Here is a 25,621-nt window from a genome sequence, read left to right as displayed (position 1 = left end):
CAAAGCTGTTATTGTCCTCCATTCATTGTTTCATATAAATGAAAATATACAGGCGTGTCCGGTGGGATGGAGGACAAGTTTTGCTTTGTTCTTTTACTCTACTTGATAATAACTAGGGATTTTTTCTGTTAACTCTATCTAGCTTTTGAATTATCCCTGTAAACTGTACATGTGAGATCCTCAGGCGCTGTGGGCTCTGGAGAGCCCGTCCTGACATACATGACCCTCCTGCCCCTGGGAGTTCCCCGTCTGTCACTGGATCCAGTCTCCAGACCAGCCTTTGCACTTTTCACGATGATGCTTCTTTTTTTTTTCTCGAATTACCTTTCAAATATCTTACATCATCGGTGTAATGGGGGAAAAAAAAAAGTTGCCTAATAATTCCACAAAAACTTGAAAACAAAAAAAATAAAAATAAAAAAAATAAACCCTTGAAAACATAATTTTCATTTTTTTTCTGTTCTGAAAATGAGCGTGGTACCAGCTGAATGCAGTTTTGTTTTCAATTATTGTAGTAAAATGACTCCCACCACCACGGTAAAACTTCACACGATGTTTAGTGACTTTGTTATAAGATATAGCACAAAAGAAGACTATACATATGTAGTATTAGCCTTTTTATTTTATTTTATTTTATTTTATTTTATTTTATTTTATTTTAATTTTTAGATTTTATTTATTTATCCATGAGAGACTCAGAGAGAAGCAGAGACACAGGCATCGGGCTCCCCCTTCGGGAGCCTGATGCGAGACTCGATCCCAGGACCCTGGGGTCACGACCTGAGCTGAAGGGAGACGCTCAACCACTGAGCCCCCCAGGAGCCCCAGTATTAGCTTTATTAATGTAACATAAAACATGATTATTAAAATACTGACAGAAAGAAACAGATTATCAGTGATTTTTCTCAGTCACAGAAAGAATTTCACTTGTCAATTTGTTTTTATTTTGGTGTATAAAGCTGTGACGCGTTTAGGATTTTTTTTTTTTTTTACAGAGTCGTGAGCTCTTTGATATCAAATAAAAATGTGCTTTTTCTTAGAAACTTGCAGGTGAATAAAGAAATCACTTATAGATCAATAAAGAAATCAATAAAGAAATGATTCATAATTTCTCTACTTCCAGTAATTTCTATTTTTCCTGCTATTGACTAGATGGGTCATGGTTGTGCTGATCTCCCATCAGTAGCTTGTGAACCTAACAGGCCCGGGATGTGCGTGTGTGCACGCGGGGTCCCTTGCTCTCTGGGCCTCAAGGTGAGGTTCCTGCTGGGGTGAGCGATCCTGGGACAGCCCGGCTCGGGTTCTTGTGAAGTCCCAGCCTACCTGTGTGGTTCATTATTCCAGGGCTGCCTGTGGCCTTCAGATTCAAAACTTACAACCCCTCCCTGCAAAAGCAAATTAAAAAAAAACATTAATGATTTGTACGCATTGAATTTAATATAAATCACGGTAAAAAATCATACTAAAATTAATGATTAATTAATTAGTGATTAATTACTAATTATTATTAGATATTAATGATTAATTAATTAGTGATTAATTACTCACTAATTCTGGAGACTGAGATGGCATTGGACACCTTTCATTCGTTCTGAGGTGCTTCCCGTTACTCACGGCTCTTGTCGCTGTGTTCCATGATTTTTGTCCGTGCATTGAGGACATTCTCTACTACGGGGAGAGAGAACACTACGCAGGTGGAAAGGTGTCGTGTTTCCTTTCCTTCCAGTTTCCCAAGGTCCTGAGATGTGCGTGTGGTTACAGGCCCCCGATCCCCGGCTTGGGCGCTCCCAGCCCGGGCGGCCCCGGTGATGTGGTGATGCTGGTGACACTGGTGACATGGTGACACCGGGATGCTGGGGACTGGTACAGCGTCTCCACCGGCACACAGTGGCCTCGGGCGGAGGCTGCAGCTCGGATGGGTCCTTCTAACTGCCAGGTCCCTACTAGTCAGAGGGCGATTGGGGTCTGGGGCCAGTCGGCGCGGCCCCCCCTGGCTGCCGATGGGTATGTGGGGGACATCGGATGGTCGCCGGTCTGCCGCCCGCAACGCAGCGCCTCGCTGCCCAGCCAGCACCCCCATGTCCCCCGCAGCTCGTGTGGCAGTCGGCTTGGAGCCCAAGCGGAGCTCGGAGGCTGGAGCCCCCCGGCCTTAGCACAGCCCCGGACCAGAGCGAGGCCTCCCGGATTCCTGGGGCCAGAAGTCCCCCAGGGGCCACGAGGGAGCGAGAAGCTGACCCCGAGCTGCGGACAGCACCAGGACGGTGTGGTGTGCTGCCTCTAGGCCCACAGAGCGCGGGGTGCGGAAGCCAATCCGGGCTCCCACGCGCACACCCCATTCCCACGTCCTTAGGCCCCGGCCGTGTGCCAGCAGCCTGCCACGTCCCGGGGCCGTGTCACTGGCGGTGGTAGGAGGAATAGGTGAGGGTCCTGCAGTCCTTCCAGCCCCACCGGTGTCCCGCGTCGCCAGGGGCACCCTAGAGCCACCCCGTGGGAGAGCTAGGACGTAGTGGGCAGGGGGCGGCGCGGCTGCTGCCACCCTTGTTTCCGAAGGGAAGACCCGCAGAGCAGGTGTGCTGTGGCCGGTGTCGGAGACACCCTTGCTCTCACTACCTGTGGCTTGTCCGGGGCGGGAGCATCACCCGGCCAACACGTTGTCGCCTGATGACCACAGAAGCGGGAGTGGCCCGGGTGCCACCGACCACCTCTTATCTACGCTACTCGAGGTTCTGGTTCTGCGGTCGTTACCCCTAAATTCAGGGTAGAGGTGACAATCAAGTAGCAGATGAGAAAAGGAGCAGACACACAGGCTGGGCGGGGAGAGCATAGGAGCGGGAGAGCGTAGGCGACCGTGTTGATGCCTCAGTCTGTAAATAATTTGGTCTGATGTTATCGGAGAGAAAAGCTTTAGTTTCCCCAAGTCCAAATGTTCCTAAGGCCTGTGAGGAAAGGCTACGGGGCAGCTGGAGCCGAGTGACTGCAGAAGCAGTTAACGAATTGTGATCCGTGAGAAACCACGGGGAATTGAACGGGGCTTTTCATCCACGGTAACCCTTGGGAGCATAGAACCTGCATGGCATTTGTCCAGCTTTATTGAGGTAAAAGCCGCAGGGACTGTTGCAGCACCGCGTGACAGGGACACGGGTGTGTGGGAGGTGACCCCGAAGTACCGGCACCCCACCCTGCACCCTCACCGGTCGCCCCCCGCCCCCGGCAGCCGTCCATCCCGGCCTCGGTCACCCCGCGGACCGCACGCTCCCTCTCAGCCAGGAGTCTGTCCCCTCTGACCACCGGCCGCCCTCCCAGGCCGTCACCCCGCAGTTTCTCTGGGCTCCCTTTCCCGGATCCCACTTGCAGGTGAAATCACGCAGGACTGTCTCTGTTCGACTCACTGCACTTAGCCTGACGCCCTGAAGGTCCGTCCGGGGCGTGACAAACAGCCGGATTTCTCCCCTTCTCATCACTGAGTGGCAGCTCCTGTACATGTCCCGCCCCACGTCTTGAGTCATTCATTCTGCGCAGATGGTCAGCGTTTCTGTGGCTCAGATCCTGGAAGAAACGCTGCGGGGAACGTGGGCTCGGATCCCTCGCAGACCGTGGTTTCATTTCCCGCGTAGCTCCCCCGAAGCGGGACTCCTTGGGCCCACCGTCATCCTACCTCTAATCTTCGGAGGAACCTCCCCAGGGCCTCCGTCCGCGCTGCCCCAGTTCGCCTCCCCGCCAGCAGCACGACGCCCCCTTTCCGCCTGTCCTCACCAGCGCCTCCGTGCCCTGTCTTTCTGAGGATGCTGCTCCGGCCCGGACGGGGTCATGTCTCCTCGTCGCTCTGATTTGCATTTTCTTGCTAATGAGTGGTGGTGAGCACCTGCTGACATGCCTCTTGGCCATCTGCAATGTCTTTGAATAAATGTCTATTCAGGTGATTTGGCCATTTTTCAATGGCATTATTTACTCATATCTTTTTACTGTATTATTGCTGTTTGGCTCTGAGGCTATATCAGTTCCTTATGTAGTCTGGGTCTTAACCTCTTACCAGATCTATGATTTATAGATACTTTCTCTTTCCTTAGGCTGTGTGTTGATGTAGTTGATCATCTCTTGTGCCGGGTAGAGGAAGTCCCGCTTCACTTTTGCTTTTGTTGCTTAGGCTTTTGGTGTTTTTTGGTGTCTTATCCAAAAAGTCATTGCCAAGACCAATGTCAAGGAGCTTTTTCCCTGTGTTTTCTTGTAGGCATTTCATGGTTTCCGGTCTTATATTTAAGAGTCTTGTCCATTTTGAGTTAGTTTTTGTATGTGTTGTAAGGGGAAGAGTCTTGTTTCACTCTTGTGCATGTAGAAGAGGCGTCCTTTCATCACTGAGTATTCCTGGCTCCTTATAAAATGTCAGATGACCATAGATATGTGGGTTGACGTCTGGGCTGGACCGTGGACCTACCTGTCGGCTTCTATGCCGGCACCATGCTGCTTTGATTACTATAACTTTGTGGTATACGTTTAACTCAGGAAATGCGATGCCTCCAACATTGTTCTTTCTCAAGATTGCTTTGACTATTTGGAATCTTTTCTGGTAACGTACACATCTTAGGTTTTTTTTTTTTTTTTTTTTTTTCTATTTTTGTCAAAATCAAAATGCAGTTCTCCTTGGTTTGGGGGTGGGCCAGGAAGTGTGTCTGCCCCAGATCTGTGTTCAGGGATTTCCCCAATAGTGTCTTGCTGTGGACAGTTGGTAGTGGGTCTTCTCCTGAAAGGGACTGAGGTCAGAAATGACCTGTGTCCCCATCTTGATCCTATCACTCCTAATCAACTAATAAGCTTAAAAATAAAAATAAATACTCCTATAGTGGCTGAGACCTCAGGATAGCAACCTAGTGTATTCCTCATGTCAAACAGAAACTGTATGACCTTGTCACGGGGAGATTTAGGGAGATAATGTCCACCAGTGGGAGCAGGGCATGTGCACTGTTCAAGTTTACTCTGAGGAAGCGTTCTCACTAAGAGGCAGGGATATTGGCTTATATAATCCACAAATTATCTACTGAAATGTTAAGAAATTGCCATCTGGATGTATGACCATGGGTGAACATGATCTTAGGATTTAGCTGTATTTGTTGAGCATTTTCATATAAAGGACTTCCCTAAGTGCTTTCAGAATAGAAGGGGAAGAACCTGGTAGAGCTGAGGACGGCCTCCTCATCTGCTGTGGAGACAGTGTCCAGAAATCAAAGAACAGCCAGTGACCTGTGTTCTGCGTTGCTCTCCGCCTCTTGCGGGATCCCCTTGCTCAAGCCTGCCGGGAACAGTGGCAATGGCGTCATCAGAGAAGAGCGGCCGCAGATTTTGAAGAAATGGGCAATTTCTCTGGGCATATTCTAGTATATCCCTGAGACAACCCACGGCGGCGAGGGGGGGGGGCAGTGGCTTATAAAACAGACCGAGCACACATGCTAACTACGTTTCTGTTTCAGCCGGTTATGAAGTTCAGCTGTACGACAGCCGCATCCATGCGTGGGTGTTCAGAAAACTATCGCAGTGCCCCACGGTGCGGCTTATACCTCCAGAGTGGCTTTCTCGTTCTTGCCCTGTTCATAGATTATCTTCTGTTAGTTATATGTGTAAAATATTTAAAAGGTGCTGATTGGGGACCCCTGGGTGGCGCAGCGGTTTGGCGCCTGCCTTCGGCCCAGGGAGTGATCCTGGAGACCTGGGATCGAATCCCCCGTCAGGCTCCCTGCATGGAGCCTGCTTCTCCCTCTGCCTGTGTCTCTGCCTCTCTCTCTCTCTCATAAATAAATAAATAAATAAATAAATAAATAAATAAATAAATCTTTAAAAAAATAAATAAATAAAAGGTGCTGATGGTCTAAAGTACATCTGAAGAGCACTTATTTTTCAAATGAGTTCATAAGTATAAAAAGCCCTTGATGCTAGTGGCCAACCATTTTTACTGTCAAGAATTAAGTATTATATTCAACCCAAATTCCCACTTGGCAGTAAATCATTTTATCTCAGCAATTATCATGAAAACATGGGGGTATGTTCCCAAATAAAATACATGCATTTTATAAGTAAAGAAAACAATATTTTTATTTTCCATCTATCACTTGTGTAGTTTTTCATTTGCTCTCAAATCTGGGACAAAGGCTAAAAGTGATTACATTTCATAAAAGGCCCAAGGGGATAATAAAACTCTTCTTATGAACACAACTTTTACTTATTCATGAAATACTTCAGTCTTGTTTTTATTGCAAAATTATTTTGTCTTTTCACATCATAAAAGATGATGCTTTTTTCCTAAGCTCTCCCACCGCATCCTGGATCCCAGGTCAGTTAAAGAGTTGGAAAATGTTTCATGAGTAAGTGCATTTGAAACCTGGTGAGTAGCAAATATAGATCATAAAATCATGTGTAAATATAAACTTCTATGTCATTCATTAAAAACAATTTTGAAGAGGGTCACCTGGCTGGCTGAGTGGGTAGAGCATGTGACTCTTGATCCCGGGGTTGGGTGTAGAGATCACTTAAAATTTAAATCTTAAAAAATATATTTAAAAATAAAATTAAATAAATAAAATAATTTGAAAAGCATCTCCTGTGCATTGGTCATTTGGGTAGCTATTGGAGATCTAGCGGTCAATACAAAAGACCCTCCGGGAGCTTACAATAAAGCATAAAAAAAATCAGTGAAATGCGCAGTGACAAGTGTTAGGACACAGAAGAGAGATGCAGGCAGAGCACGGGGTTCAGGCTCTCCCCGCACAAGAACGACTGAAACGAGACTCTCGACACTGAATTGAACGGGAGACGGGAGAGGCAGGTGGATGTGATGTTGCCGTGGGCCTGGAGGGCTGAGAGCGGAAGAAACATCAGTTCCTGAAAGAACCTGCGGCCTGGATGGCAGATTGCAAAGAAGGGCGTGAGGAAAGGTGACCCGGAGCAGTTGGCAGTGTCCACGTCATGCCAGGCTTTCTTCATAGACAAAAATGGAGATTGCCACAGGGACTTCAGGCGAGTTAGGGCCATCGCCGGGTCTGGGGTTTAGAAACATTATTATGGCTGCAGCTTGGAAAGTGGAATGAGGAGCCACGATGGGGAGCGGTGAGACCCTTCAAAGGCAGCAGTGAGAGCAGCCTTGAGCAGTCGTGGGTGAGGATGCGCGGAGTGACGGGGAGCGCGGCTCACACCCCAGATGCGTCTTTCCGTGGAGTCTTTGGGGTCTGGGAGGTTGGCTGGCAGCGTCTGTAAATGGACTGCGTACATTCTTTGAGATGGCCCTAAAACAATATTCTTAGTAAAATTTATTAATCATGGGAAAGCCAAGACCCTATGGTCCATATTTTTTGCTAAGTTCTAAGCCTAATATTTCAGAATGCCATAATAAAAAATATAAAACCAGAAGGAACATAAATAATTATCCAATCCCATCACCTTTGTTTCTCATTAAGATTAAATAATTGGGGCACCTGGGTGACTCAGGTTAAGCATCTGATTCTTGATTTCGACTCAGGCTGTGATCTCAGGGTTGGGAGATGGAGCCCTGCAGCTGGCTCCCTGCTCAGCCAGGAGTCGGCTTCCCCTCTCTTCCCTCCCGCCCCGGCTTGTGCACTGTCTCTCTCTCAGATACAAAAATAAAATAAAATAAATAAAATAAAAAATAATAAAAAATAAAAAAAGCTTAAATAATGTACTTAGGTTTTTAAAGCTAGTTTCTGCTATAACAGAAATAAAAAGAGCCTTCCCAGTGAAGGTACGTATTTAAATGTGGTTGTAGTATTTCCCTTTATTTCAAAAATAAAGAAATCTCGCAGATACGGTAAATTACTCTGCCGTGTCTTTGAGAACCGTAAAGTACTACGGAAACATGAACGGAAACTTGCCCATTGCATCAGAAATAGTTGTAATAAATAAGTTGGCTGTTTGGAATGCCTTATTTTAAGTGTCTTCAGCGTGTGCTGCTCTTATTCACAACAATAACAGAATTGTAAGAATGCAGGTTTTACTGGAATCTCTTACACTCCGAAGTGAATTCTTCCCAATGCATGAAAAGAAGAGGGCACGGTTCTAATTACCGACACAGATTCGTATTTCTCTGCTCACTGTTCCTCTGTGACCCAGGCCAAACCATAAGCTGAAGAAATGGGAAGGAGAGGTGGGAGTATCCATGTTCGATGGACGAGGGAACAGCAGTCTCTGGAGGAAGAGACACACTGAGGCTGGGAACAGTCAGTGAGTGGGGAGACCAGGGCGGGGACCACCCAGGGACGTGAGGGTCTCTGCCTGTCTCTGCAAAGGAGGCTGCACACACAAAGTGCATGGACGACCACCATCCGGAGCAGATAGGTCAGGGCGTGGGGTGGACCACAGGAGCCTCCCTCAGTGACCAGACAGGATAAGGAACCAGGAAACTCAGAGAAAGAAAACATGCACGTGTGTCATCTTCGTAAGCAAGATGCTTTCTGATGCTGCCAACCATAAGCAAGTGTGGCAGCCTCGTGTGCAAGTCATAGACCCGCCCCCCCCCCCGCCCCGGCAGGCTTCTTGGGGACACAGAGCACAGCATCGCTGCTACTCAGGATGGAGCTGACCCTGTTGAGCAATAACGAGGTGAATCATCCACTTCAGCTTTCCCAGGACGAATGGTCCTTGACCCTTGGACTGAACCCTTGGTCCTGACAGGGTTAGTGAGTTGTAGACAACGGACCAAAACACAGGCTCCTCTCATCCGGTCTATCAGCAGGGCCTCTTCCCATTTCCCACGCTCTCCTGCAGCAAATTGCTGGTCCAGGAAACCTTCGCTGTCTTAAAAGATGGGGACACGAAGGACCGAGTTTGGGCCCTGCACAAAGCAGCAAGGAACAATAGATCCAACTACTTGGCTGACGACGAGCAACTTGACCACTCACTCCCGTGGTCCCTGAAGCACTTGTCATCCCCAGAAGTTTCCAGAAGCTCCATTCTCATCTCCTGGTGCACTCACAACTCCAACAACCCCCACCCCAGGAAGTCCCCCAGGCTTCTACCCTTCCATCAGCAAGGCGCTTCTCGTTCTCACATAGTCAGAAGGTCGTTGGAACTAAAACACACCAGCATCCCAAGAATTGTATACTAGTAAAATCAGGGGACGATTTTCCTTTTGGGTTTCGTGAAGGTGATTTTCCACTAAAATGTAGACAATACTCTCGGGAATATTTTTAGGAAATACTTATTAATAGGAAACAGCAGTAGCTTCTTCCTTTTGATGATTCTCAATATCTGCCGGTGGCATAATTTTGAAGCCAAAGCCAGTTAGAAAAATTTTGCCAGAGAACATAAAGGCAACTCGATGGCCTAATGAAAGACTCATGTATTTTGCAAAAAAAAAAAAAAAAAAAAAAATGACATTGCGGGCAAAACAAATTTATAAATATCATCTCTTTTGTTCGTGCTCTTATAGTAGTTTGCCTGGGCTGACATGAGACAGTGCCACACATCACGGGGCTTGGATTTAGTCCCTCAGAGCTCTGGAGGCTTCAAGTCCAAGACCAAAGTGCTGGCAGGTGTGACTTTTCCTGAGGCCTCCTTCCTCGGCTTGCAGGTGGCTGTGTCCTCCCTGTGCCTGCACATGGCTTTCTTTCTGTGCATGCCTGTCCCTAGGGTCGCTTCCCCTTCTTAAGGACACCAGTCTGACTGAATTAAAGCCCTCCCCTCACAACCTCATTGCACCTTGGTTACCTCCCTGAAGACCCCACCTCCAAATCTAGTCACATTGAGGGTTAGGGCTTCGACATCAATTGGAGGGTGGTCATCATTCATTGCATAACAACTCCGAATAATTGCCGATTAGCCATTAATTCAGTATCATGTTCCCAGATAACCACTTGCTATGCAGACGTCCTGTGTTGCCAACTCAGGACAGAGCCATATGCTTGGATAAAATGACATTATCGTATAAGATGAAATGTCTAACAAGAACACATGCCTGAGTAGATGATGCGCCAACTCTGAAGAGGTGACCTAATGAAGTACCCGTGGGCAGTGCCAAGATTCTTCTCCAGAAGCAATTTTGGGTTTGCTCTAATGCACAGATAATTGGATAATCAAGTGCCCAAATGTTGTGCCTAATTGTAGAGCAAAGTTGAAAAAAAAAAAAAAAAACTGGCCTAGAAAATGTTTAAATTATTCATAGCTAAATGCCCATTTCAATCACAAAATAATCTTTGTAAGCGAGGCACGAGTTATTTATCTTAGTGGATGCAATAATAAACATGGGGTGTTTATCTTTGTGTTATATGGTAAGTAATATTCTGCAACGCTTACTGGAGGAAGTCAACGTCCCATATGTATCTTAGTAAAGCAGATACAGGGCATTTATCTCTAACAACTGTGACTTCCTATCTCTGAGAAAAAATGGCTACGAAACACACTTGGAAGAATTAGTGAGTTTATATTCCAGGGCTGCTACCTCGAAGCGCGTGGAAAGCCATGAAACACGGTGCCTTTCATGTCGGTACAGCTAATCTCCTTAGGAAAAAAAAAAAAAAGTTGATAACAGGGCAAGTAATTTATTAAACCTATTCCCTGGTTTCCAAAATTAAAATCGCCTTTTTTTCCCCCTTGAATATGCACCTCTTTCTCTTCTTTATGGCCAGCCATCCAAATGTGGTTTCGAGCCCATGAAATTTCAAATCAATTGGAAGTTAGCCAGTTAGAGCGTAGCTGTACGTTGCCACCTGCTCCGACAAAAGAAGCCTTGGGTCTCCTTGGATTTTATGGCGGAATAAAGAACGAATAAAGAAGTCCCCAAATAGGTTTGATTCATTATGGCCTGAAGCATTCTCTTTTTTTTTCTTTTTTTTTTACCTAATTTGTCGTTTTTCTACCTACGTGAAAACCATTTTAGTCGTACTCACATCTTGTCTCAAAGACATCTACTTTTATCAGATGCCTTAATTATGTAACTCCCAATGTGTTCCCAAAATAGTTTTTAAAAACGTATTTCTATTTTTTTTCCCCTGCAAATTAAACACAAGGTAACAAAATATTTAAAAATTGTACCGGTGAAAAGCGCCAAACATATTAAAAGTAGTTTGATGTTTGAGAAGTGATTTTTTTCCCCCATTGAAACGATATTTTTGCTAAGAATTAATTTCAATTCTTAATTTTGCTAACATTTCGTGGCAGATATTGTGGACTATCTATGCAAGTACCATTTATTTAAAAAGCAACAACACTGTTTTCCCTGGTTTTTCTTCACGGAGGAGTCTAGTACGACATTTCTTGGATCTTTCAGAGGAACGGCCAAGTGACTGCAAGAGACCGGGAAGGGTGGGCAGAAATCGCTAGATGGGGCCTCTCGCAAAGGTGTTGGTCAGTTTTTGGTCTTGTTTTTTGGGTTTTCCTTGTTTTGTTTTTGTTTTTTTTTTAAAAGAGAAAACCCAGCTTGCTGCCCTTGTGGGAAATCTTGACTCTCCACTTCCTCCTGCCCTGAGACCCAGCGGCCACTTTGCACCGAGGTGCAACCCTTAAAATGCCAGCCCGCAGGTCCAGGGGTGGCAAGTAGCAGCGGAGCGTCTGGGTTCCTGCCGACCCGGCCCATCTGCCTCTCTGCACGTCCAAACTCTGGGTACATGAGGAAAATAAAATACTCCTTCATTTAAACCACTGTTCATTGAACCGTTTGTTCCTAGCAGCCAAAGGCAATCCTAATAAAACAAAATTCACAATATTTAGTGACACTTATACTCTGACCCGTGAAAAAGAGGATATTTTAGCTTGCGACATGACCTAGCTGGTTTTGTGCGGGAATAATTTATGGGTAGATTTGTTGCACGCATCGGATCATTTCCATGCAATTATTTTTAAATAGACAAATACAGTAAATCCACGTTGGTGCTTCTCTTGATGCATAAATCTTTGCTTTAGTCCAATTAAGGACCATTACTGGGAAGTAGTCCAGTTGCCCCGCTGATAGCACATGAGCTGTGTAAGACCTAGGGGTAGTGGAAGGGGAGGAGGGCAGGGGGTGGGGGTGACTGGGTGACGGGCACTGAGGGGACACTTGACAGGATGAGCACTGGGTGTTATTCTGTATGTTGGCAAATTGAACACCAATAAAAAATAAATTTATTATTAAAAAAATAAATTTGAGGATGTTCAAGATAAAAAAAATGTATCAGCAGAGGTTCGTCTAAATTGATTTTTTTTTTTTGACTTTTGATCCCTGCATCCTGGTGCTGACACCTGCTAGGTAGGAAAAGGCACATTGCTCGAGGGGTGGGTGGTGAGATTGTGCATGCTCACTGTTCACACCCTTGCCGTCCCTCGGGGAGTGTCCCCCGCCAGGCGCCGCATCTAAGTGGAATCCTGTGTTGCGTCCTCTTGAAAACCGCAGCCTCCCATCCTCCTCCCCCGAGTAGGGAATCCCTCCCATCCTGCTGGGCAGCTGGGGCTCCTTCTTTCCTAGGGGGGCACCTTCACTGGGAACCCCTAGACCTTGTGACTGGGCAGGCGGGCGGAGCTCCCTATGCGATGCGAAGTGTAGGCAGGTTTGGGAGACGGATTTCAGGCGCTGAGAATGCAGCCACAGCAAAAGAGGGGTCTGTTCAAAGCTTTGCCAGAATTAAGAATGCCTCATTCTCTAAAAATACCATAGCTACTGTGTCAATCTCAAAGCTGCTAGTTAACAGGGGAAAAAAAATAGTTTTACAGAGGCGTTGTTAAAATTCCCAGTGTTCTCTGTGATGATAATATATCGCTGAACGGTGGCAGGAGTGGCCTTACCTGAAGTTCTAAAGGTGAAGGGCTTTTTCCTTTCTTTTTTTTTTTTTTGACTTGTTTCATCTTGAAAGTGGGGAGCCAGTGATGCTGGGTGTTAAGATGATGGAACCTGAAAAAAAAAAAAAAAAAAAAAAAGGAACCTAATGCTGCAGAGTACAACATATCCCGAGGAGCGTGTCACTAGGGCCCCGGGAGGGTGCCAGCCACTGGGTCTGGATGCTCCTCCCCTGTCCCTGCCTCTGGGCAGTTCCTCTGACAGCTGCTCTTGGCCGAGGTACTCTGTACCCAGCCCCGGCCACAGCGTGAGCATCACTGCAGAGGCTCCGATGCACGAGACCTGCAAGGGAACACTCAGGGCTGAACACAGAATAAGCAAAAGCTCCAAGTATAGTTTCCTTTTGGCTGCTTGTTGTTATTTTAAAGACCTTCGGTCCATAGTATTGACGGCGGCCAGTGTCTCACCAAGAGTGAACATCGTAGTTCATGCATCAGTGCTCAAATTACTGGACTATGGACTTCTTGAGGATAACTGATTATCCTCGGTCCTGGGACCTTGGCACGTAGGATGTGCTCCACGAATCACTTTGGAAGAGCATCAACGACAACAGTAGATCTAAGTTTCCATGAACGTGGAATAAAAGACATGTGACTTGAACCTAGATTCTCCGCGCGGAATCTTCCCTGTGACGCATGTTGCCCACCAAGTGCACACAAACAGGGGGATAGAAGTGGAAGTCTTCGTGATAATTTAGGACTGGGGTTCTTGGCAGTTTCACAATGAATTAGGAAACAAGGGCTCATCCATCTCCCGTGGCTTCTGTAGCTCCTGCAGCATGATTACAATAAAGCACAATGAAAGAATAACATCCCGTGAAGGCCTAGGAGTCCTGTGTTGCCGGGTCCTGGACCCGCTCCTTGTTTTTATGTTTTGTTTGTCTCCCCCCTTTTTTTTATCACCAGACTATAACCACGCTTGCTTTCTGGCTGTTTGTCAGCCCGTCCAGATGGACTCCTCACTCAGCCCTAGTGTTTAGTTCCGCTCGCTCTGCGTGCGATATTCCTCCTCTTACGCTCATGGATGTGTGCTCCCTCCACGTCTCTGCTCAACTGTCAGCCTTTCAGAGACCATCCCTGGATGTCCCCCCAGAACCAAACCCTCGCTGCTCTGCATTCCCTCTCGCTCTGCTTTCTCTTCCTGCAGTGCATTTATCACTGTCTGACCTATTTGATATTACTCGTTTGTTTTCTGCTGACTGCCCTAAGCTACAAACTTTGCAAGATCGGTGATTTGGTCTGTTCATTTTTTTTTTTTCCCCTTCACTTAGAGCTGGAGCATTCAATATGCTGTGCTCAGAAATATTAGTCACATACTAAAGAATTGGGCAAAGGCTAGTAACTCTTTGTAGGGGAAAAAAAAATCAGCAGCCTGTGTCATAGCTGGAAACTGTGTACATAAGCCTGGCCAGACATCTCAGAAGTCCCTTTAAGGAACAAAACAATACCAACCATCCACTTTGTTTCAGGCACTATTTTCAGTGCTAGGAAATACAGAGAAAGCTACGGGTTAGTCACCATTCTGGAAAAATTCAGTGCGATGGGGGAGAAAGGCAGGCTCACAACTAAACTCGGTCCTGACTGGGTTAGTGCTGAAACCTCTACAGAAAACCTACCTGTCGATTCTAGAACAGGGAGCGAACTCTGGGCTGTGGGCATCGCTTCACCCAAGGGGGAGGCCATGAAAGGAGGAGAGTTGGTGTCTTCGTTGGCGGGGACCAGAATGGAAGAAAGCACGGGAGCCTGCGCCATCCTGGACTGTTGAGCGTGCCTCTGGCTTGAAGGCAAGAGCCCTTCAGGGAGTGGGAGAAACTTAAGTTGAAGACGCACGAGGTGCATGGAAAATGCACACTGCTTGGTCTCTTTACGACGTGCAGGCACCTGACAGGTGGGTCTACCCACAGGTGTGCTCCTGTGGGCTGGCTGAGGAGGACAGGACATGCCCTAGAGTGTTAAGGAGAAGATAGAGAAGTGAGAGTCAAAAACATCGAGGTCCCAATATGTCAAAAAAATTGTACGGGTAGAGTTTGCTAAGGGACACAAAGCCAAGATACTCAGCTATGTAAAGGAGCCCCAGGGAACTTAGGCCGAAGGAAGTTCGTTCACCTGTGCTGCTTCTGCCTTGCGGTGGGGTCGTGACAGGTACAAAGATGTGCAGGAAGCTGCATAATCAGCCGCGTCTCCGCAGGCTGGCGTCGGGCAGCGGCCGTGGTGTCGTGGATCAAGAGGCTTGCGTTGAATTGAAGGAAATCACCTTTTGTGGATCAAAAATTGTCAAATGACTGACAAGCTCATATGGTTCGTTTTACTCTCTCTCATGACCTGCCTCAGAAATTTACCTCTATTTTTTTTCTATGCTACTCTGTTTACCCCCCTTTGTTTTCCGGTATCGTATAAGTACCGCGCGCTAACCGATTGCGCCACTGGAGCTCCTGTTTTCCAGTATCTAGTCCAGAGTGAAATCCTGTTTATGCAAACATTTTATTGTCTCCAGAAAGACCACATGAGCGTGCCAGAAACAGAAAGCGCCCTAGCTGCCCTGCCTGCCCTGCCAGGGCTCACTGGTCCAATCCTGCTGTTTGATTTCTGTGTCGTCTCATACAGATATGCCACTAAAAATAAAAACACTCAGATGCATTAAAGAGCAAATAGTGAATCCAATTATTCATTTATTATATAGACATTTGCATGCATAATATAGCTAATAAAAATAAAATGCTTTAGAGATGAACTTGTAAATACGCAGTGACAATGTACTATAAGTGTTTTAGATCAATTATTTAACAAATTGATTCAAAAGGAAACACTTCATAAAATTCAGAAAAAAAATAATTAATATGAAAAAACTGAAAACGAAATATATTACTTAGTACTTTTAAAGGTCAAAGAACAAGAAAAGCATATCAACAGGACATGGAGGTCCAGCTGACTGTTAGATGAATCTTCCCAGCTGCTGCAGGAACCGTATCAGCAAGGCAATTAGGATATAATCACAACCTAATATTTTCTTTAGGCCCTAATATCAAATCCCATTCCTAGATTGATAATTTGGACGAGATATTTTGCCTTTTTTTTTTTTTTTTTTGTCTCTTGGGGCTTCCGTCTTTCAATCACTAGCAAACTCTAGTCATTTCCCAAAAAAGAATGTCAAGGTCATCTTGGAGTCATCTTACATTTCATTACATATGGAAAGAGGTTTGATGCAGTTCCTGTATCAATGTCCACACTGATTCTCCATCTTCCATTTGTTCTACTTGTTAAAAAAAATATTTAAAGTATTTAAAATATTTATTTTAAAAATAAAATAATAAATATAATAAAAAATAAATATAATATAACAAATAAAAATACTATAAATAAAAAATAAATATAACATAATACATACTATTTATTTTAAAAATATTTAAAATATTTAAAGAAGCAGATTCTCAAGTGACTTCCAAGGGAAAGTTCAAAATCTGTGTGGATTTTGTCATGCTTCTTTGCAGGGAAGAGTGGACACCGTGTGTAGGGTCAGGAGTATAGAATGTCCCCCCAGAAACTCCCCCAAATGGAGTTTCGCAGGTCTGCTCATGGGCCACGTTTGTATTTCTTGTATGGCCGAAGAGTGAGACCCACTTGGCCGCACACCCCTCCCGATACCAGACCGTGACGCCTCGGGTCACTAGTCTATGCAGAGCACCCAGTAGCGGACGTGACGTGCAGGACAGCAGGTTCTGTTCCGGGCCAGCACCGCCCTTGCATCTGGACCCATGAACATCATCCTTGGTGAGAATAAGTGACCACGGCACGCTCCTGACCCTCAGCGCGGGGGCAGACGATCTCCACCCCGTCCGCACCGCGGGCCAAGCTACAGCAGGTCTGTGTGCGAGCCCTCTGCCGTCAGGGGAAGGTAGTGGTATCCCACACGCCGTCATGTGTTTCCTTGTAGAAAGAAACGCTGACTTTTAGCATCACGGAAGCAGAACCAACTTCTAGAAGTCGAAGGTTTGCTAATGGTCATAGTAATGGCTAATGGTTGGAGCCCTGTTTGCCGGGGACTTCGTGTGGATCACGTAGCTTAGGGGGCTCAGCCGTCCTCCGACGTACGGGGGGGAGCTGAGGATGTGTGCACAGGGGTGGGGAGACTCCCTTGCTCCCGGGACCACGCAGAGCCCGCTGGCATCCCGGCTGCTGACCTCAGGGCTGTGTCCTCTGCCGGGGGGTGGGGCGCGCAGCCCCCTACCCAACTGGGAGGCCACACCAAAGGCAAGGCCTTTTCCGTTATCAACCATTCCAATGAACTGTCTTGAACTGAAGAAACGTGCTTCAAGGCATCCCGAGAATTAAATTCAGGTAAATCCACTCCTCGCTCTGGTCAAGTCATGCCAAGAGCTTGAACTCCGAGGTCTATCCTTAAGGAAACCCATTCTCTGGGGCTTTCTTCAGCCGGGGTTGCACGCAGGGACACTTTGGCTCTTCTGTGACCGTCAGCATAAGGGCCAACTTCCTCATTTGGTGGCTTGGAAGGTTGGAGCGCAGTGAACCTGCTACTCAACGCCCGCCTGCGTTTCTATCGCCGTTCTGCTTGTAGAGACCGAAGCGAGCGCACCGTATCCACCAAAAGTCCTGGTGCCTTCATGATCTTGCGGGCTGGTTTCACCTCTTTGGTGCTCCTAGACACTCAGGGAAGACCAGTTTCTCCTCCCACGTAGACTGAGCCGTCCCGGATCAGCCCCTGGGCCTGCGTCCACTCCCCACACGGCAGACCGTCCAGAAACTCTGTCCTGAGACATTCTCCAAACATCCCCCAAATGGTTAATTCGACGGGAAAGTGGTTAGATCACTAACGAAACCTGAATTTGAATTTGTGCTTGGTCACCGCGAGGTAACGGAGGAAGCCCCTGAAAAATCTGAGCAGCAGGACCAATAGATGCATCTGAATTCAATTACTAACGCATCCTGTATTACCAGTCTCAGAGGCAGAGGTCAGTGATTCACCCGTCTTGTCATCCCCTCGGGTGCCCTCCTAGTGCCCGTCACCCAGTTACCTCATCTCCCCACCCCCTCCTCTCCAGCAGCCCTGTCCATTCCTATGATTAAGCAGCTCTCACGGGTCGTCTCTTTCTCTGATTTTGTCTTGTTTTATTTTTTTTTTCTCTCTTCCTTTATGATCCTCTGTTTTGTTTCTTAAATTCCACATATGAGTGAAATCCTACGGTAATCGTCTTTCTCTGATTGACTTATTTTGCTCAACATAATACCCTCGAGCTCCATCCTCATGGTTGCAAATGTCAAGATTTAAATTTTTTGATGACTGAGTAATATTCCATTGTGGGTATGGACCACATCAACTTCAACCTTTCATCTGCTTAGGGACACGGAGGCTCCTTCCACAGTGTGGGATCGTGGACATCGGGGGACAGGTGTCCCATCATTTCACTACGTCAGTATCTTTGGGGTGAATCCCCCGTAGTGCAACGGCTGGGTCCTAGGGTAGCTCCATTTTCAACTTTCTGAGGAAGCTCTGTCGTGTTTCCCACCAGCAGCGTTCGAGGGTTCCCGTTTCTCCACATCCTCGCCAATAGTAGATGCATCTTGCGCATGAAGACCATCCGGTATTTGTTGACACTCACTTTTCTCCCTCTCACCACTCACCACTCGTGCAATGATCTTCTAAACTTGCATTCAGCTCACATCACATCTCATCCTAAAACCCTGTGACGCCTTCTTCCCACCTGACTCTGCACAACAGCCGGACGGGCCGCTCCAGGGAGACGGAGGCCCCTTCCTTCCTTCCCAGCTGCTGGCACCCGTCACACCGGGCAGGTGTCTGTTTCATAGAAGGGCTGACCTCGACTTCCCTCAGGGCTGATTTATACCCATTTCCTCCGGCATCTGTTACTCTGTAATCCTTTGAACTTCTTCATTTTGCTGCCAACCACTTGTCATGATCGGAAATCCTATACATTTTAAAAAATGTTATCCTTTCTCCCCATACATGGTGAGCCCCACGAGTGCGAGAATCCCGACTTGTTTGTTCAGTCCTTACCTACTATGGCCATTACCTAGAAAAGGGCCTGATGCCTGTTGGCCCTTAAAAAAATATATTTTTTGTCTGAATAAATAAGTCACATATTTTTTTTCGATACATTCTGTATAATTAACATTTAACACAGAGCCAACATTGAAACACATACGTAGTGTTGGTGCATTTGAACGCATTGTGTTTTAACGAGAAGGGGCTCGATTCTGTGTCGTTCTCTTTTCGTCGGAAGATCATCAGTGTATTAATTTTGTTTCATAAGTGACTTTTAAGATTAAGGGAATGAATATTCAAGCGGATTTAATGATTTAAGTATTCACAACAGAATGAGGATGAAGGATATTATTGTATTTACATCTTTTACAAAAATCGTATTTTGTAATTGTATCATTGTGTTATTGTGTAATTGTATTATTGGGTTTGCATTTCTACAAAAGATAGATTAAAACAATTGGTATTTACCTTTAAGTGACAGCAGGTAGGAGGTGAGTGGGCTGGGAGGAGGCATCAGCACGTCTGTGGGGCCCCTCGGCTCCCTTATAAGACGATACACTAAGTACCTGCCCTTCAAGTTGAATGACACCTTTTTTTCAGGATTTTCTAATTGTTAGAGGAAATGAGCATCCTTTTGAAACTTTTAACAAAGACTATATGTTTCCACCGGCACAAAGGAACCCCTGGTTCATTTTCTGAGTTGTTAAAAAAAAAAAAAAAAAGTTTACTGGGTATTTTTGCTAATGGTTCATTTTTGTTTCCCATTTTCAGAAATTGAAAAAGGAGGATGCGGGGACCCTGGGGTCCCTGCCTACGGGAAGCGGGCAGGCAGCAGCTTCCTGCACGGGGACACGCTCACGTTCGAATGCCAGGCAGCCTTCGAGCTGGTGGGGGAGCGGGTGATCACGTGCCAGCAGAACAACCAGTGGTCGGGCAACAAGCCCAGCTGTGTATGTGAGTACTGGTCCCGGGCGAGGCGGAGTTGGGGGGGCAGGGAGGTCATGGGGGGGCGAGGCCGGGCAACAGAGGCCGCTGGTGGGGGAGTGTCGGGCGGTGATGCCCTTCCCGACCCTGATAGTGTCGCACACGCACCCCGGGCGGTGAGCGTGTGCAGCAGCGGCTCGGGGGCCCCTGCAGAGCTGGGGGCCGCCCCCCAGCAGAGGGTCCCACCAACCAGCAAACTAGCAGCGGCGCACCTCGAGGCGAGGTAGAAGCAAACATTTGCTGTCAGTAAACATAGCCTGGCCTGGAACACGGCGGCAGCCTGGGGAGGAGCCCGCAGGGTCCCCAGGCGGGGGTGGCTGAACCGAGTAAGGCACACCTGCCCGAAGGCCGCGTCCAGGGTGCTTCCCTCATGCACCCGACATCGGTGTGACTTTTCCTTCCTTACTAGTCATTACCCTATGGATATTAAAAAAATAAACGACTCAAAATTGCTCCTGTGACACCGAGGCGCCGCTCACATCAGTGTTTGCTCGTGGGCCACAGCGGTCAGCAGGTCCCCAGCGGCTGCCCCGGGTGCAGGGTGGTCGCAGGCCATCGCCGACCAGGCCGCCCTGGACCACCCATGGGCTCCCTGTGGGCTCCCCGTGGGCTGCCCGTGGGCCCCAGACGTGGTGTGCACCGGGCGGTCCTCCCTGGGGAGGGTCGGGTTTGCGGGACGGACCCCGGTCACCCCGGTCACCCGGCAGCCAGGCTCTGCGGCTGTGGCTCGCCCTCGGGCCCAGTGTGGCCTTCGTGAGCCCCGCGTGGCACGTGTGCAAAGCCGCCTGAAAGCGCGTGTGTCTCCTCGCAGTTTCGTGTTTCTTCAACTTCACGGCCTCATCGGGGATTATCCTGTCCCCCAACTACCCCGAGGAGTACGGCAACAACATGAACTGCGTGTGGCTCATCATCTCCGAGCCGGGCAGCAGGATCCACCTCATCTTCAACGACTTCGACGTGGAGCCGCAGTTCGACTTCCTCGCCGTCAAGGATGATGGCGCCTCCGACGTCGCGGTCCTGGGCACCTTCTCGGGCCACGAGGTGCCCTCCCAGCTGGCCAGCAGTGGCCACGTCGTGCGCCTGGAGTTCCAGTCCGACCACTCCACCACCGGCCGCGGCTTCAACATCACCTACACCAGTAAGCGGGCGCCCGGCCCGGGCCCCCACCCGCAGCAGCTCCGCGCCCCTCACCCGGGCTGCTGGCCTGCCCTGACGGGGCAGCCCGGGGCCTCCCTGCTCCTGCTTTCCCTTTCCCCTTCCTTCCCCCTCCGTCCCTCCCTCCCTCCCACGCCCCCCCCACAACAAAGCAGTGCAGTTAAAAGCACGAGGCCCGAGAGGCCTGGAGCCACGGCTTAGCACGTGGGCACTTGCAGGCACTTACTGAGTTTTGGGAAGAGGCCTGTCTTCCCTTGGTCTCCGGGTCCTCCTTTGCAAACCAGAGTGTATTTCAGAATATCTACTTAAATGCATCGTTAAGGGAATGAAATAAGGTGAGGATGTTAAGCGAGTTATAGTTCCTGGTTTACGGGCCGCCTCCTCCGCTTAGACGCGGTGCTCAGCAGTTGCCAGTAATTGTCTCATTTAACGTCATAGTGACGCTGGGATACGGGCTCGACTTGCTCATGTGTAGCTCAGGGTATCTAATCAGGCCATCAGAGAGTCTAACCCAGATGTGTCGGAACCAAAATCCTTTCCAGCACCTTCCATACTTTTCAACGTTCGTAGTGTGAAGGTGCTTTCAAACTGTGAAATGTAGTATAGATTATACTTATCCATATTCATCCATCTGTTCTTTGTCTTACGAGACCCCAATATCGTATTCCTTTAATGCATTTATTCATCGATCTGTAAATGTATAACTGAGACTTAGAACAATAAATCGCTTTGTTAGTAGGTCTTTGTTCCTTTCTTTTCAAACACGCACACTTACTATTTAAGTATTTTCATTCTTTTTTTTTTTTTTTTCTCTTTTAGCATTTGGTCAGAATGAATGCCATGACCCTGGCATTCCCATCAACGGACGGCGTTTTGGTGACAGATTTCTGCTTGGGAGTTCCGTTTCTTTCCACTGTGATGATGGCTTTGTCAAAACCCAGGGGTCGGAGTCCATCACGTGCATCCTGCAGGACGGAAATGTCGTCTGGAGCTCCACCGTCCCTCGCTGCGAAGGTGCGGCTCTGCTCTCCTTTGCCGGTTATTTTCCTTTCAAATACTTGGTCGACCTTAACCAAACCTAACAAAAACCCCGTTAGCTTCCTAGGGCTCCTAGCACAAAGTGCCGCAGACCCGGGGGCTCCACGGCAAACAGGTAGCGTCTCCGGTCCTGGAGGCCGGGAGCCCCCGAGCAGGTGTCAGCAGGGCCGGGCCCGGGCCTCCCTCGGCCGCCGGCAGCTCCGGCTCAGCTTTCTCCACCGGCGAGCACCTCGGTTTCCGGATTCCTCCTCTTTCTAATGACACCAGTCACATTAGATTAGAGCCTTGCTAATAATTCATCTTCGCTAATTCCACCTCCAAGGATCCTCTTTCCAAATAAGAGCACATCCTCAGGGGCTGGGATTAAAAATCCAAAATATGAATTTTGGGGGCACGTACTTCAACCTAGAGCAACAGTGTGGTTTTTAGCAGCTGTGCCGTCCTATGGCCCTTAATGTGGCCAATATAAATGCTGCCTAATTTTCTTCTCGACATTTCTACTCTGGTTAACTATGGGAGAAAGCCGAGGGGGAGGTGGGTGCAGCAGAAGGACCATGTTACCCCTGATGTCTACTCACATGAAAAATGCTCACGATTATATTCACAGCCTGTCAAAATGTCCCATGCCAACCGAGCTACAAGAAGTTTTTGTGAAAGACGTATCTAAAAAAAAAATAAATTAATTAAAAAAAGACGTATCTTCAGTACAAGAAATACGTTTTTAAACTTTTTTTAAAGAGTAATTTTTAGGTTCATAGCAAAACCGAACCAGAGATGCAGAGATTTCCCCCATGCCCGCTGCCGCCACACAGGCATAGCCTCCCCACTACCCACGTCCCCCCCCAGATGGTCCATTTGTGCTGAGAACCCACAGTGACACACCATTATCACCCCGAACCCACAGTCACACCATAGGCCACTCTTGGCTCTGTCCATTCTGTGGGTTTGCGCACGTGTGATGCCACGTATCCATCCTTGTGGTGTCGCGGCGCGGTCTCCCTGCTAGGCCCCCCCTGTGCTCCCCCGTCCCCCGCTCCCCCAGCACCCAGCCCCTGGCAACCACTGATCTCTCCACTATCTCTACAGCTTGGCCTCTCCAGAATGTCACACAATTACCGTCACCTAGTATGTAGCCTTTTCAGATAGGCCCAAAATCACAAATTTCAATGCAAAGCTAAAGTGCCATCTTCATCTATCAGATGGGCAAAGATTTGGAACATTAATAAGATGTATTTATTGTTGGCAAGGTTGAGGAATCCCTGAGATTTTCTGGCCTTGCTGCTGAGGGTATAAACCTATGGCATCATCGTGTAAATTCACATTAAGGCTCTTAAAATCATTCTCACTTTTTGAGCCATCAGTTGTATTTCCAGTTGTAAGGACATATGCAAGCAACTCTGAAAAGATGCCTTTTTTTTTTTTTTCCAAAAATGCTTTTTGCAGTGTTAACTATAACAACCAAAGGCACAGACAATTCAAATTTAAACAACAGAGAATCCATTAGATACATCGTCACACATCCATACCCGGGGTGCACGCGTCGTCAGCAACGATTATAACATCGCATATGGTCGTCATAGACCGTCTCGTGAAAGACCAGATACCATGACCTCCTTGTTGTAATAGGTCACTTTTGAAAATGTATAAATATTTAAGTATCTCATGATACTAATGGTTTTAAGAGCCTGAAAAAGAGAATATGCACCAAAATGTTAATCACAGTTATGGGTGATTTTTTTTTTGTTGTTATTATTATTCATGAAAGACACAGAGAGAGGCAGAGAAACAGGCAGAGGGAGAAGCAGGCTCCGTGCAGGGACTCGATCCCAGGACCCCGGAGTCACACCCTGAGCAGAAGGCAGAGGCTCAACTGCCGAGCCACCCGGGCGTCCCTATGGGTGATTTTTTCCCCCATTGTTTACTTTTTGTTTTCTCAGTTGTCTTCAGTCAATAAGGGTTTAGTTTACAATAAGTGAATTTGAAAGAAATACTGTGTCAGGCCCAAGCTAGAGTTGAAGGTCACTCTCCTGTCTGGAATGATAGACCTAGTGTCAGCACGCAGGCAGTCCGAGCAGAACTGTGGAAGAACTAGCTCCCCAGCTAGGCAGCCGGCAGCGAGGAGGAGTGGGCTCCCGCCTCACGACCCCTCCCTCCGCCCCGCTGCCGGAGTCGGCATCGTTACCCTGAGGATCAGGATTCTGGTAAAGCTCCAGAAAGGCGTCCTGGCTTCCACCCTTCCATCAGGCGCTCCGTGTGGCGGACGATGAGCACCACTCGGGGGTAGAAAATTGATAAATTAAAGGACAAGGATATGATAGAAGGATTTCCATCCTTATCTGTTTTTAATCACAGTTTAAATGTACAGCTTTTATTTTATTATTTTTTAAAATATTTTATTTATTTATTCACGAGAGACACAGAGAGAGGCAGAGACACAGGCAGAGGGAGAAGCAGGCTTCAGTCCCCGACGTGGGACTCGATCCCAGGACCCCAGGGTCATGCCCTGGGCCGAAGGCGGCACTAACCGCTGAGCCACCGGGCTGCCCTAACGCACAGCTTTTAAATACTCTATTGTATCTAGTGCTAAGAAGTAAGTAGGTAATTCCCTTTTCTAAATAAGCAAACATACACTCATGGGTGCTCCGACGGTGCTAGTACCAGTGCTTGTGTGAACGTGTTTGCTGGTCCTGCTCCACTCAAGCAGGTCACCATTGGCTGTGAAGCAGGAATAATTTAATAGGAAAGAAGCAAAAAAAAAAAAAAAAAAAAAAAAAAAAAAAGACAAGACAGTGCTTCCTAGGGTCTGCTCTCTCCTGGCCATGATTCTCCCTGCCGTGGGCATGCTTCTCTGTAAAAGGCCATATACAGGCCTGCTGCAAGCTGTAGGGCAAGAATGCTCCTCGGCAGCCAGGGGAGAAGGACGGGGCTCTCCTCGGGCAGTGATGTTCCGGATAAAGTCAGATGGAAAGAGAAAGAGTCCTGCTAAATGTGAACGGACCATTCTCTCGTTATTGGGATGAGACTTTCAGAGAAGTTCAATCAGAACTCAGCCGCGGGCTGTTCACACACAGGACTAGTTAATGGTGAGAGAGATTTAATTTTTAATTTACACATAGTGAGAAACCCCGTCGTTGGGTCCCGGTGAATCTCAGAGAGCGAACGCAGGTACCCTGATGATACAACTAAGCCGATACCCCAATCAGCGTCCCTGCTGAAGAGAAGTAGAAATGCGACTTTCAGAATCGAGTGGATCTAGTTGGTAAAAAAAAAAAAAAAAAAAAAAAAATCATATGGGAAATGAAAGATTCAGTAGCACAGACTCATTTAGTTGAAAGACACGGAAGGAACCTCAAGTTCCTTAGAGAATATGCTCATTTATTGTTCTTCTCAAGTATCACTTGTCATCATCAGTTCTATAATTGATCATGAGGTCTAGGCCACACAAGCTGCTCATACGCTGGTTACACTGGAAACGTGTGATACCGATAAAACCGCAAATACTCGAAGGAAACTGTGTGGGAAAGCCTCAGGCCGCACGGCATATGCTGCCCAGAAACCGTGTCAATGGGAAACCTTCCTATTTTGATAACGTGAGACAAGGAGCCTGGGCTAGGAGACAGA

The 25,621-nt window shown here is 47.5% G+C and overlaps 1 protein-coding gene across 2 annotated transcripts in view; it reads left to right on the top strand.

Annotated features, from left to right (window-relative positions):
• Positions 1–25,621, top strand: part of CSMD1 (CUB and Sushi multiple domains 1) — a 1,870,054-nt gene that overhangs the window by 1,487,466 nt on the left and 356,967 nt on the right. For both annotated transcript variants that reach the window (XM_077848529.1, XM_077848528.1), the window contains exons 13-15: positions 19,595–19,777; positions 20,619–20,945; positions 21,782–21,976. In XM_077848529.1, coding sequence (XP_077704655.1) covers positions 19,595–19,777; positions 20,619–20,945; positions 21,782–21,976 — 705 coding nt within the window. The remainder of the gene's footprint in view (positions 1–19,594; positions 19,778–20,618; positions 20,946–21,781; positions 21,977–25,621) is intronic.

This window comes from Canis aureus, chromosome 15 (genome assembly GCF_053574225.1).
Source record: "Canis aureus isolate CA01 chromosome 15, VMU_Caureus_v.1.0, whole genome shotgun sequence".
NCBI lineage: Eukaryota > Metazoa > Chordata > Mammalia > Carnivora > Canidae > Canis > Canis aureus.
This window is presented reverse-complemented; position numbering and strand designations above follow the sequence as displayed.